The following is a 12,646-nucleotide window of genomic DNA, read 5'->3' as shown; positions in this document are numbered from 1 at the left end:
CGGGGGCGCTGGGGGCGGCGGGGCTGGCGCTGCTGCTGCTCTGGGCCGCGGTGCACAAGGTGCCCGAGGGGCACCTGGCCGTCTACTACCGGTGAGCCGCGCGGGGCGCGGGCGCGGGGCGCGGGCGGCGGCCGCTCCCGCGGAGCCGCGCTCAGCTGTGCGGTCTGTCTCTCCCGCAGGGGCGGCGCGCTGCTCCCCAGCCTGAGCCGGCCGGGCTACCGCCTCATGCTGCCCTTCGTCACCAGCTGCAGAGCCGTGCAGGTCTGTGCGCGGGGCGCGCTCGCGGGCGGCAGGACGGGGCCCCGCGGCGGAGCCGGGCCTCCCGCGGGGCTGGGCAGGCGGCCGGCCGCGGAAGGGGGCCGCCTCTGCGGGGCAGCGGGCGCTCCTGGGGCTGCCGCGGCCGCTCTCAGCTTCTTGGGTCGTGTGCTCTCTTCCAGACGACGCTGCAGACGGATGAGATAAAAAACGTCCCTTGCGGGACGAGGTAGGTTGTCCTTTTGTGGCCTTCTTTGCACCGGTGGCCCTGGCCGCGAACGCTGGTGAGGGGCGCCCGAGGCCCAGTCCCGGGCAGCGAGGCTTTCCTCTGCACCGTACTGGGAGACTGGAAGGAGAATCGGGGCAGCCAGGGTGCCCGCTTCTCCTGCTGAGCCTGATCCTTCTGCTCACTGAGTTTCTGTCTGGGGGCAGTTCAAGCACTGGAGACATCAGAATCATTGCACTGCTCTTTCTGGGTACTGCACCGAGCAGGTTCGTCCCAGCTGAGACGGCCCATCTACAGATGACCGGCAAGCCTGTTTGTCCATGTTGAATAGGCTGGTCAGGTGTCTTCTGGCATTATTGGCAGGAGAAACTGGGCAGAGAATGGAGCTAAGCCATTTGAGATCACTCTGGATCACCAACTGCTTAGGGAAAAAGACAGAGGGGGTGGATAAAAGGCAGTTTCTTTGACTAGAGAGATGTCGCCAGTGCAGTCCCACAGGACTTTTTATTGGGATCAGTGCTTTTCAGCCAGTTCGTGAATGATCTGGAATTAGGGGTGGCCAAGTTTGCTGATGGCACTAAACTTTATGGTGGTTAAAACCCTAAGGAATTGTGAGGAACTCCAAAAGGAACTCTCCAAGCTGGGGGAATGGGCATCAAAATGACAAATACAGTTCAATATAAGCCAGTGTAGAGTAATGCATGTGGGGCAAATATCCCAACTTCAGGAATATGTTGATGGAATCTGAGCTAGCAGAAAGTGAGCAAGGAAGTGATCTTAAGGTAGCAGCAGACACCTCAAAAGGTTGGCCCGGCGTGCATCTGCTGTGAGGAAGGCCAGCTCCATGCTAGGCATAATTAGGAACGGAACAAAAAATACAACTGCCAAATCTTCCCTTATACAAATCTTTGGTATGACTGCACTTGGAATATGGTGTTCAGGTCTGCTCAGCTAACCTGAAAAAGCACATGATTGAGCTGGAAAAAGTACAGAGAAGGGCAACAAGAATGATCGGGGCTGGAGCAGCTCTCCTCTGAGGAACGGCTACCACAACTGGGACCACACAGCTTAGAAAAAAGGCGAATAGGGGAGACGTGAGAGAGGTGTTTAATGCGTAGTGTGAAGAAAGCGGAGAGGGAGACATTTTTCTTCCTCTGTCATAACATGAACCCAAGGTCATCCCATGAAGCTGATTGGTGGGAGGCTTAGGAAAGATATAAGGAAGTATTTCTTCATACAGTGTATAGTTAAACTATGGAATTTGCTGCCACAGGAAGTGGAGATGGCCACCAATCTAGATGACTTTAAAAGGGGATTGGGCAGATTCATGAGGGAGGAGGCTATCAGTGGCTACCGGCCTTCCAGGCTAAGTGGGACCTCCTTTGCCATAGGTGGCTTGTCTGCACACATCACTTGCTGTGGAGCTTGGGCCAAGGAGGTCTTGCACCCATCCTGCTCGAGGGATCCTGTGGTTTGCCAGCATATGTATGGAGTGCTGGACTAGATGGACCTGTGGTCTCATCCACCATGGGTTTTCTGAAGGATGTCTGTCTTTTTTGTGGGATATCAACATAGAAACAGTCAGAAGGGGCCTCCCGGGCCATGGGCTTCACTCATGACATGCCTACCATGCAAGGGCTCTAACAGCTTGTAGGAATTTATGTCATATTGTGCCCCCACCCCCTGCATGAGTTTATTGATGGAGAAGGGTGCAAAGTCCTTTGGGTCTTCTCGATTTGTCCTTTGGATCTCTTGGCTTTGGGTCTGTGAAGAGAACAGGAAGCCTCTGATTGCCCAGTCCAGCTGGAATCCTACAGCTTGTTTTAGTTCTGAAGCATAGCACTTGGGCTCCTTTGCTCATAAGAAATGGGGCGTGGGCAGAAACACAACAGCACCACCCTGGAGGGGCAGCACTGCAGGCCTGGATGGGGCAGGATGGGTGAACTGCTGCCCGAGAAGTCTCTTTGTTGCACGAACAAATTGGGTAACCATGAAATCCCGCAGAGCTGGCACCCTTTTGCTGGACTGTGTGTGGTGCAGGACCTGACACGGCTGCAGCCACCTAGCAGAGGGCACACGTCTCTCTGCTGGTGGAGCTCAGTCTTCTTTTTTACCTTTTGCAGCGGTGGTGTCATGATTTACATCGATCGAATAGAGGTTGTGAATGTGTTAGCACCACATGCAGGTATTTCTTCTTTTCCTCTGTCGGAAAGTAAGTTTGGGATAAAAGAAACTGTCACAAGTGCCAGGATCTGGAGCAAGAGAAGACTGGGGGCTCAGAACCGTGGACAAACAGGTGGGGTGAAGGTCAGGCAGGCGCATAGCAGGAACAGGAGAGTGGCTTATAGGAGGAGGGTAAGAGACGTCCAGCCACTTGAAGCCAGCCTTCCCCATCAGATGCATCAGGCTACAATTGCCGGAATCCCGCGGCTGGCACAGCTGGGAGTTGCGATCTCACCCTTCTAGTGAACATGAGTTATGAGGTGGGGGGAGAGTCTCTTATGACTCCTGCTGCTGGAAAGGGTGCTTGATGGGGGGCAGCTGGCATTTCCTGTTGCCTCGCCTCCAAAATGACCTGTGAAATGACGTGATGGTGGGGTTGATGTTGAGTGGAGGGAAGCATTCTCTGTTGCGGATGCAGTGTCCCATAAGCGTTTAGGGTGGCAGTAGGAAAGGGGTTGATACTGGTGTGGGAATGCTGAGGAAAGGGAGGGGCTCAGTTCTGGAAGGCCTGAGAAGGCACAGGCTGGGAGAGGAAGCAGTGAGGGTGGTCATCTAGGGCAAAAAGTAGCCTTGATAGAATATTATGCTGTCCTTGGTGTGCCTCTTCTGGTAAAGGGAACTCGTTTTAAGGCTCTTGTGCATACTAACCCCATGCCGTCGTACCGCCTCCTCTTGTACGTTCCTGTTTGCAAGCTGGAACTTGCACGCTGGGGTTGGGGGAAGCTTCTCAGGCAGTTTGCGCTGAGAGAGAGAAGGTCAAACGTATCATGAACCACCTTGCCAGAGGAGCCTGGAAAACTAGCATATATGTTGAGACAAGTGCATAAAATAAAAGGAGCAGAATCTTTTAACAGCTGTTATTTTCTCTCTATTAAGTGAAAATATACCAAAAAAATAAAAAGTAATTCAGATAATTTAGAAAACTGACTACCGGAGTATGAAGAAATACTGAGATCTAGAGTCTTGCATGTGTATCTGGACATAAGAAAACAAATTTAGAGTACAATTCTTGTAATGCTCCTGATGTTCCCTTTCCTAGTTTACAACACTGTGAGGAATTACACAGCTGACTATGATAGAGCCCTAATTTTCAACAAAATCCATCATGAGCTGAACCAGTTCTGCAGCATCCACACCCTCCAAGAGGTGTACATTGAACTCTTTGGTAAGCACGGCTCTACCTTGGCTCTGTCATTCCCACAAGGTGCCTCTGCTGTGACGTTGAGTGTGGAGAAGCAGCTTCCGTAGAACCCTAAATTTTCAGTCACCTGTAGCAAAAGGCTAAATTTGTTTTTGGTGTGTTAGTCTCAGAAAAAGACATGCAAAGTGAAGTGTAAGCCACAGAAGTATATTTTATTCTAATAAAGGGAGTTCTCAACAACAAAGGGGTGAAATTCATCTCTCCCGAGGAGTGGTCTTTTATATCTCCACATCCTCTAAAAGTTCACTGGATATGAAAATATTGCAGTGTAATCTTTCTTTGACTGCGCAAGTCAGGAGATTGCATAGTGTTAGGCATTATCTGGTCATGTAACCTCTTCTCTGTGAAACTGTGCACTGAATCAGAGCATGTCCCACAGCTTACTCTCATCCTTGCTCAGTGCAGGATGCTGCTACAGCACTGCTGTCAAGGGACCATCCAGCCTCTGCTTAAGTCTCGCCAGTGAAGGAGAGCCCACCATCTCATGAGCCAGCCTGTTCCACTGCTGAACGGCTGCTAAACTTAGAAAGTTTCTCCTGATGTTCAGCTGGAGCTTTTTATTAGATTTAATTTATACCCTGCTTTTCTGCCAAAAATGGTGAACAATATCAGTGTTAAAACAGAGACTTACTTAAAACAACATACATAGATCCATAAAAACACAATCAAAAATACAATTGAAGTTGATACTGCGAATGTGGAATTCATAGAATCATGAACATGAGAGTTGGAAGAGGCCATGAAGGCCATCAAGGCCAGCCCCCTGCTATTGCAGGTCACCAGTTCACACCATCCCACTCAGGTGGCTGTCCAGTTTCTTTTGGAATGTCTCCAGCGTGGGAGAGCCCCCCACCTCTCCAGGCAGCTGGTCCCACTGCCATGTTGCTCTGACTGCGAGGAAGCCTTTCCTGATGTCCAGCCTGAACCTGGGTTGAACTGATTATTCTGTGTCCTAAACTCTGGTATCAGCAAGACGAGACTTGACCTTCCTCTTTGTGGCAGCCTTTGAGGTCCTTACAGAGGGATATCATGCCCCCCTCAGTCTTCTCAAGGCTGAACATGCCCACTTCTCTCAGTCTCTCCTCACAGGGCAGTGTTTCCAAACAGTGTTTCCTGGATATTTTTGTTGTCCTCTGGACCCTTTCTAATTTTCCTGCATCTTTCTTAAATCTTGGTGCCCAGAACTGGACACAGTATCCCAGGTGAGGTCTGACTAGTGAGGAGTATAGAGGAACTGCTGCTTCTCATGATTTGGATTTAATGCTTCTGTTAATGCATCCCAAAATAACATTTGCCCTTTTGGCAGCTGCATCGCTTTGCTGGCTCATGTTTAACCTACTGTCCACAATTACTCCAAGATCTTTTTCTGAGCCACGTATTCCCCATCCTGTATTGATGCATTTGGTTTCTTATTCCTAGGTGGAGGGCTTGGCACTTGTCCTTATTAAAACTCATTCTGTTGCTTTCACCCCGGTGTTCAAGTTTATCAAAAAAATTTATTATTTATTATTTATTTATTAAAACATTTTTATGCCGCCCCATTTGCCGAAGCCTCGGGGTGGCTTACAACATTAAGTTAAAAAATACAACATTAAATTATAACATTAAAATGTTTGTAAAGTACAAACATTAAGTTAAAATGCAAAAAATAACAATATAAAATAAGTCGCCCTGGCCAGATAAAATTGCCCTGGATCTTCATTCTCTCTTCTAGGGTGTTTGCTATTCCACCCAGTTTTTATTTATTATTTATTTATTTATTTATTAAAACATTTTTATGCCGCCCCATTCGCCGAAGCCTCGGGGCGGCTTACAAACAAAGTTTTGTATCATCTGCATATTTGATTATCTTTCCTTGTACTTCCTCATCTAAATCATTAATAAAGATGTTGAAGAGCACTGGGCCCAGGACCGAAACATGCAGCACCCCACCAGTTACCTCCATCCAATTTGAGATGGTGTCCCTGATGAGCTCTTTTTGTGTCTGTTTTAGCATCTGATTTTGGATCCCCGTAATAGTTTTTGCTAACTGCTTATCAGAATGTTATGTGGCACTATGTCAGAAACATTGCTAATGTCTAGGTCAGGGGTGGGCAATTAATTTTCCTATGGGGCCACATGAGAAACTTTGACAGTTGTTAAGGGCCAGACCAATACACTTAAAGCTCTGCTCAATATATGTCTCTATAAAAACAGTAAATGAAACATTACAATGATACAATGAAAATGTGGAGCATTGAACAACACTATTTAATGAATATTCACAAAAACATTAACATTACATGAAAAGCAATAAATTCAATTAATTTAGCAGATCCTTCAAAATAAAAGCAGTGCAGTTGTATTGCTTGCATCTATATTACGACAATATATATTTGCATTGACTTTTAATTTGCCAGTGACCTCATGCGGCCCAGTCAGGGTCAGCCATCGGGCCGGATGTGGCCCGCGGGCCGTACAATGCCCAGTTCTGGTCTAGATGGATCATGTCCACAGTGTGCCCTTTGTCCATTTGGGAGGTTACCCCGCCAAAAAATGAGATTAAATTAGTCTGACAGGATTTATTTTTTGATAAATCCATGTTGGCTTCAATTAATCACTGCAATTTCTTTGAGATGCTTGCAGATGGACTTTTAATAATTTGCTCCAGAATTTTTCCAGGGATCGATGTCAGACTAACTGGTCTAGAGTTCCCAGGTTCATCTTTTTCCCCTTTTTGAAGATAGGGACAATGTTAGCCTTTCTCCAGTCGTCTGGCACTTCTCCTGCCTCCAGCTATTATCGAAGATAATAGCCCGTGGCTTTGAGAGTTCCTCTGCTAGCTCTTTGATGACTCTGGGATGGAGTTGAAACATAGAAACATAGAAAACAGAGCGAGTCAGAAGGGGTCTCCCGGGCCATCTAGTCTGACCTCCGGCACCAGCTGGCTCCACTCACGACATGCCCACCATGTGGACGCCCAGCCTATCCTTGAATACCCTCACCGATGGGGCCTCAACAACCCCCCGTGGAAGCCCATTCCACACCCTCGGGGTCCTGACTGTCAGGAAGTGCTTCCTGGCATTAAAATGGAACCTTTGCTCCCTGAGCTTTGCTCCGTTGGAGCGCGTCCTGCCTTCCTCTGCAGGGGAGAACAGGTCTCTACCCATCTCCATGTGCCATCCCCTCACATACCTGTATGTCGCCAACATATCCCCTCTGAGTCTCCTCCAGGCTGAAGAGACCCAGTTCCCTCGGTCTCGCCTCATACAGCATCCCCTGCAAACCAGCCACCAACCTTGTGGCCCTATGCTGCACGGACTCCAACATGGCTATATCCTTTCTGTAATGAGGGGCCCAAAACTGAACACAATACTCCAGTTGCGGGTGCACCAGAGTCGTGTAGAGTGGTAGTAATACCTCTCTTGATCTAGAAGCCACACTTCTGGCTATGCAACCAAGGGTGGCGTTTGCCCTCTTGGCCACCGCATCACACGGCTGGCTCATGTTTAGCCTGCAGTCAACCAGTACCCCGAGGTCCCTTTCACAAGGGCTGCTCTCCAGCCACTTATCACCTAACCTGTACTTACGACAGCTATTCCTATGACCCAAGTGCAAGACCTTGCACTTACCCACATTGAACACCATCCTGTTGTCTCCTGCCCACTTCCATAGTCTGTCCAGATCCTTTTGGATCTGAAGTACCTGCTCCTCAGTTGTGGCCACTGCTCCAGTTTTAGTGTCGTCTGCGAATTTGATCAGCAGACTGTTCACCCCTTCTTCCATGTCGTTAATGGAAAGATTAAACAGGATCGGCCCCAGGACAGAGCCCTGGGGAACCCTCTTGTCACTGGCCACCATCCCGATGATTCCCCACTAATGGTTACCTTCTGCTTTCCGTCAGTCAGTCATGCCCTAATCCACCGGACAGTGCTTTGGTGTATCCCAAAACTCCTCAGTTTCTCCACCAGGATATCATGGGGCACTTTGTCAGAGGCCTTGTTGAAATCCAGGTAACCACATCCACTGCATCCCCTCCATCCAGCCATCTCGAAACCTTGTCATAGAATTCCACAAGGTTTGTCTGGCAGGACCTGTTCTTGCGGAAGCTGTGTTGTGTGGCTGTCAGCCTCCCTTCCCTGTCTAGCATCACTAGATCTCTCTCTATTATGAGCCTTTCCATTGTTTTTCCTACAATGGACGTAAGGCTAACTGGTCTATAATTCCCCATGTCCTTTCTACTACCCTTTTTGAAAATTGAGACCACTGATGCCACCCTCCAGTCCTCTGGAACTTCATTCTTTGATGACTCTGGGATGGAGTTGATCGGGCCCTGGAGATTTGAAAGTGTTTATTCCATCTTGGTACTCCTTGACTATTTGTCTGTCAATCTTGGGCTGCCGTCTCTCACTTTCAGCTTGTGCTTCCTCTTGGTTATAGATTTCCTTGTGGGAGAAGATTGAAGCACACTAGAGACATTCAGAAAGAAACTGGACAGCCATCTGTGTGGGATGGGGTAACATGGTGTTCTGCAACAGCAGGTGAAGGGCTCTTGGCAGGTCATGGCTGCCTCATTCCCGCTTCTAGGGGTTGAGAGTCCTTCACATCCCTTGGTCACAGACGTTGTTAGGGTTTGTGTGAGACCTGACTGCACCTGAAGGTGGCAGTGAGGGTTTTCTGAATGGCAGCTTGGCATGACTCCTTTTGGACAAAAACCTGCTCTCTTCCTCCGCTCCCCAGTTCTCAGTCTGCATTTTGAGCTGCCCAGACCTGCTGCCTTATTATCAGTCTTCTTAGGGCTGCTCTGTGCCTTTGATAGTTCTGTGTTGGACCAGTCTTTTCTACTCCTTGGCCTTTAGCCGAGCTGCAGCTGCCTGTCTGGAGTGCCTTCTGTGAGCCCGTCAAGCTCAGCCCCTGCCAGTGCAGCCAGCCAGCCAGTCCTGCCTCCCACATTTGGTGGAGGATATCAGAATGCTCTGGGGCTTTTCTGTGTTGTGTGGCTAATGCTCCTCTTTCCTGTTTGCTCCCTTTCCCTAGATCAAATAGATGAAAACCTGAAACTGGCACTTCAGCAGGACCTGAACACCCTGGCCCCAGGCCTCACCATCCAGGTAGAATGTTCTCTCTCGCCAGTCTCCGATGGGGATGGAGCCAGAGAACAGGGAAAGTTTTCTGCTCCCTGTCAGCCTGGGTTTGTTTTTGGCTTGGAATGGCTGGGATGTTGAGAATGGTGCCACCACGAATGCAGCTGCCTGAGACACGTGACGGCAGAAGGATGCGCTGGGAAGCATGTGAGGACCTCGGGGATGACGGGAGCAGCAGAGAAGTCTTCTCTAGGGAAGAGGCATGTCAGCCGGTGGCCTGCCTTGGGGAAGCTGCATTACTGCTTTGGGTAAGCCTACCAGAAAGTGTTGAGAAAGTATGCAATTTGACTAAAAGTGTGTACCCTTTTTGTACAGGCCGTGCGTGTCACAAAGCCCAAAATCCCTGAAGCCATCCGAAGAAATTTTGAGCTTGTGTGAGTATCCAGGATAGGAATAGTGTTGCTAGATCAGACCTCTGGAGGACTGTGGCTAAGCATGGAAGGGCACTCTCCCTGCACCTGGCTTCCCCGGGGCCCACCAGAGGCTCCTGCTTCTGTGGCCCTTCCACAGAGAGGCAACCTAGGGCTGGGGCCGCTTAGCTGGGGAGGCAGCCAGGGGGCTGGAGAAAGTTTCTTCTGTGATGCTCTGCAGGGAAGCCGAGAAGACCAAGCTCTTGATAGCAACCCAGAAGCAGAAGGTGGTGGAGAAGGAGGCTGAAACGGAACGGAGGAAGGCTGTCATAGGTAATGGGGCTTCTCTTTGGGTGATCTCCAGGTGTACTTTTTCCCCGGCAGCTTTTGAGCCAGGTATTCCCGGTAGGCCTTTGGGCTTCCCACGTAAGAAGTGTAATGAATATAACACTGGGAAGCTGAGAGCTGGGATGGAGGGCAGGCTGGGCATGTTGCATGGGTCTCTTGAGGGCACTCTGGGGCCCCGCTCCGTTTGTGGAAGGGCAGTGCCCTGGCGGACCCGGTGATGTGCAGCTCTGAGAGCGACCTGCTCGAGCTTGGCCCTCTACTGGCCGCTGCCATGCTTGCTGGAGCTCCTGGGAGTACAACGCACCGCGCTGGAGGGCAGCGGGCTGTGAGAGGCTGAGGCAGCGTTTGCCCAAGTCACTCTGGGAGCCTGACTCCAAGTCGCGTCTCAGGAGCTGGGGAATGCCAGTAGGGGCAGAAGCCTGCGCCCTCATTTTTGTCCTTGACTGGACTTTCTCCCCATGGCAGAAGCAGAAAAGATGGCTCAAGTGGCAAAGATTCAGTATCGTCAGAAGGTCATGGAGACATTGACGGAGAAGCGAATTTCTGAGCTTGAAGGTAGCTTTGGCCCCTCCCTTCCTCCTTCCCAGAGCAGGATGCCCCAGACCTGGAGAAAGGGAGGGTCTGTGTGTCTGCGTGTGTAGGGGGGATATGCTGCAACATGCGAGTGTCTGTGATGGCTTGTTTACGGGAGCAGTTTTGTCTTTTCCCCCCTGCCCCTGTGACTTGTGCATTTGTCTTGGATGGGTCAGAGACATTCGGTATTTCTGAGGATCTGGTGCAGGTAGGATAGTACATGGGTGCAATCCATGAATTCCTTCAGTGTGTTTCAGACCAGTCAGATATGCAGGCTTTGCCACTCCTCCTGCTGGGGTGAGCTGCTGCTGAATAAACACTGCTGGGGCTTAGGACAGGGAAGGTGGCAGTGGCTGCCATCTTGTCTCCTTGGTCTCTGTCCTTTCTCGTCTTCAGCTCCCGTTCTTCCCCCTTTCCCTTTCTCTACCAGTGTCTTGAAAAAGAACGCTGCAGGGGCCCAGGGGGCAGTGCATCCTCCAAAGCAGGCCTTTGCAAGCGGCAGAGCGTGTAGGCCTCCCATGCCGAGCCCATGCCTAGGCCAAGGGCCGAAATGGCCATTCTTCCCACTGACTGACCCTCCTTTTCCTGCTGCCCTCTTAGATGCTGCTTTTTTAGCAAGAGAGAAGGCAAAAGCTGATGCGAAGTACTACACTGCACAAAAAGCAGCTGACTCGAACAAGGTAAACGTACCTCTGGCCTCCATCTGTATGCAGGGGGTGGGGAAATGCAGAGTGCCTCTGAGGAGGAGACGGAGATTCGGCTCTTGTAAATATGGCATCTTGCAATAGTGGCCTGGGAGCTGCTTTGTGAATAGCTGAACATTGCATATCTGCTTTTCCTCTGTAACGTTCCTATTTGACGTTCCCCTGTCTTTTATCTGCAGCTGAAACTTACACCGGCCTACCTACAGCTGATGAAATACCAGGCTATTTCTACCAACAGCAAGCTGTACTTCGGCAGCAGCCTGCCCCCTAACCTGTTTCTGGGTTCTTGTGCCTTTGAACAACTGGTTGCACCAATTGCTAGAGAAGCACAGCTGCTCTCCAAAGGAGAGAAACTGCACCTCAGGCCCAGAACAACTGACACTTGATGCCAAGAAGGGACTGTGTTGCCTCAGCTACCTGAACTAATTAATTTTGCTGCCTCAGAATCAGGGACAGTCCTGCTATCAAATTGCCTTATCCAGAAGCATAAAGGAGGGGGACACTCTTCAGCACAGTCCCGGGGGTGTCTTGTGCTCCAGAGCCAACTGTGAGGACACCTTCAGGTTTCCATGCCATTGCAGCCATAAGGAGCATCTTGGGGCCTTCAATGGACAGGAGCAGTTTGGTCCCTGCTGTTGAGCTGGATGACAAAGACTCAGCAAAACCGATCAGCTCAGTAGTTCTCCTCTCCCAGGCAGCTTCTTCCTGTGTTGAATGCAATGTGATGGAACAGCAGCTGCCCTTTGCCAGCTGGCCATTTACCTACCGGCCCTCAGTCCTCGAGTCTCCCCAGACAGGGCTTGCCATGTGTGTTTGCATTATCTGAGAGCTGGCAGATAGCCTAGTCCCAGCTGGCTGTGGAGGATCAGCTCTTGCTACCCAAAACTGGGCAAAGTAATGGTTGTACAGCTCTCAGAATATGCAAGTGCAGTCTTGTTGGAAAGGCGCATCTTTAGAGTGTCCAATCCACAAACCTTTCTCTGGCTGAGGCTTTTAAAGCTGCGATTGTGCCTTGCCACTTACGAGTTGGTGTCTGCTGTGTGCTGGGAATGGCATGCTTGGAGGGTGGTAGGAAGATGGGAAGAATGAAGGTGGCATGAACAAGGGTCTGAGTGGCACGGAAGGCTTCGTGCAGAATGCACCTCATGACCTTGCTACTGTGCACGCGGTATTGCTGTATCTTCCCATGAGCAGTGCCAAATTTCTTGTGGCCTTTGGCTGCATAACCCTCTGACTAGGCTGCTGAACTCCACAACTGTGTGTGTGGAATGAGTGCAGGACTCTTGGCTGTGTACAAGTTTATCTTGGTTGTTGCTAAACTATCAAAGTAGGGATTATTTGTCAAGCACCAACTGTGGACTGGATTTTGTTGTTGATCTGAAGGTTTTGCCTCAAGATTTACAAGTGTATCTGTAGAAAACAAACTTGATGACTGAAACGGAAGATTTTTAAAAGATTGTGTTTCTAGTGCATCTCTATGCAAACTGCTGATCTTTGGAATAAGGGAAAATAAAACTATTTCTGTAACTTTTTCTGTAGCAGCTCTACCTGTGCTGGTTCTGTCTGGCCTCCTGACTGCCTCCACACCTACTTTCACCAGCTGACCAACGAAGTAGGGTGTGGATGGGTCTTGCTTTCTGAAG

The 12,646-nt window shown here is 50.0% G+C and overlaps 1 protein-coding gene across 1 annotated transcript; it reads left to right on the top strand.

Moving 5' to 3' along the window:
• The first annotated feature begins 9 nt into the window (after positions 1-9).
• LOC123026505 (erlin-1-like) lies at positions 10-12,541 on the top strand. The gene is made up of 11 exons (XM_044436223.1): positions 10-91; positions 180-261; positions 438-484; positions 2,605-2,666; positions 3,744-3,869; positions 8,922-8,995; positions 9,344-9,402; positions 9,620-9,711; positions 10,192-10,281; positions 10,900-10,979; positions 11,183-12,541. Exons 2-11 carry the CDS (start codon positions 226-228, stop codon positions 11,387-11,389), a joined length of 873 nt encoding a protein of 290 aa, XP_044292158.1. The 5' UTR covers positions 10-91; positions 180-225; the 3' UTR covers positions 11,390-12,541.
• Positions 12,542-12,646: the final 105 nt, after the last annotated feature.

The sequence above is a fragment of the Varanus komodoensis genome, unplaced genomic scaffold, assembly GCF_004798865.1.
Source record: "Varanus komodoensis strain SLA01 unplaced genomic scaffold, ASM479886v1 scaffold3, whole genome shotgun sequence".
In the NCBI taxonomy this organism is placed as follows: domain Eukaryota; kingdom Metazoa; phylum Chordata; class Lepidosauria; order Squamata; family Varanidae; genus Varanus; species Varanus komodoensis.
Note: the sequence above shows the minus strand (reverse complement) of the source record. Positions and strands in the feature narration are given on the sequence as shown.

Excerpts from the sequence above, each read along its gene's own strand:
- LOC123026505 (XM_044436223.1), top strand. The coding sequence starts at position 226 with ATGCTGCCCTTCGTCACCAGCTGCAGAGCCGTGCAG. Across the intron at positions 485-2,604 it reads AACGTCCCTTGCGGGACGAG|CGGTGGTGTCATGATTTACA; the intron begins GTAGGTTGTCCT and ends TACCTTTTGCAG. Across the intron at positions 10,282-10,899 it reads GCGAATTTCTGAGCTTGAAG|ATGCTGCTTTTTTAGCAAGA; the intron begins GTAGCTTTGGCC and ends CTGCCCTCTTAG.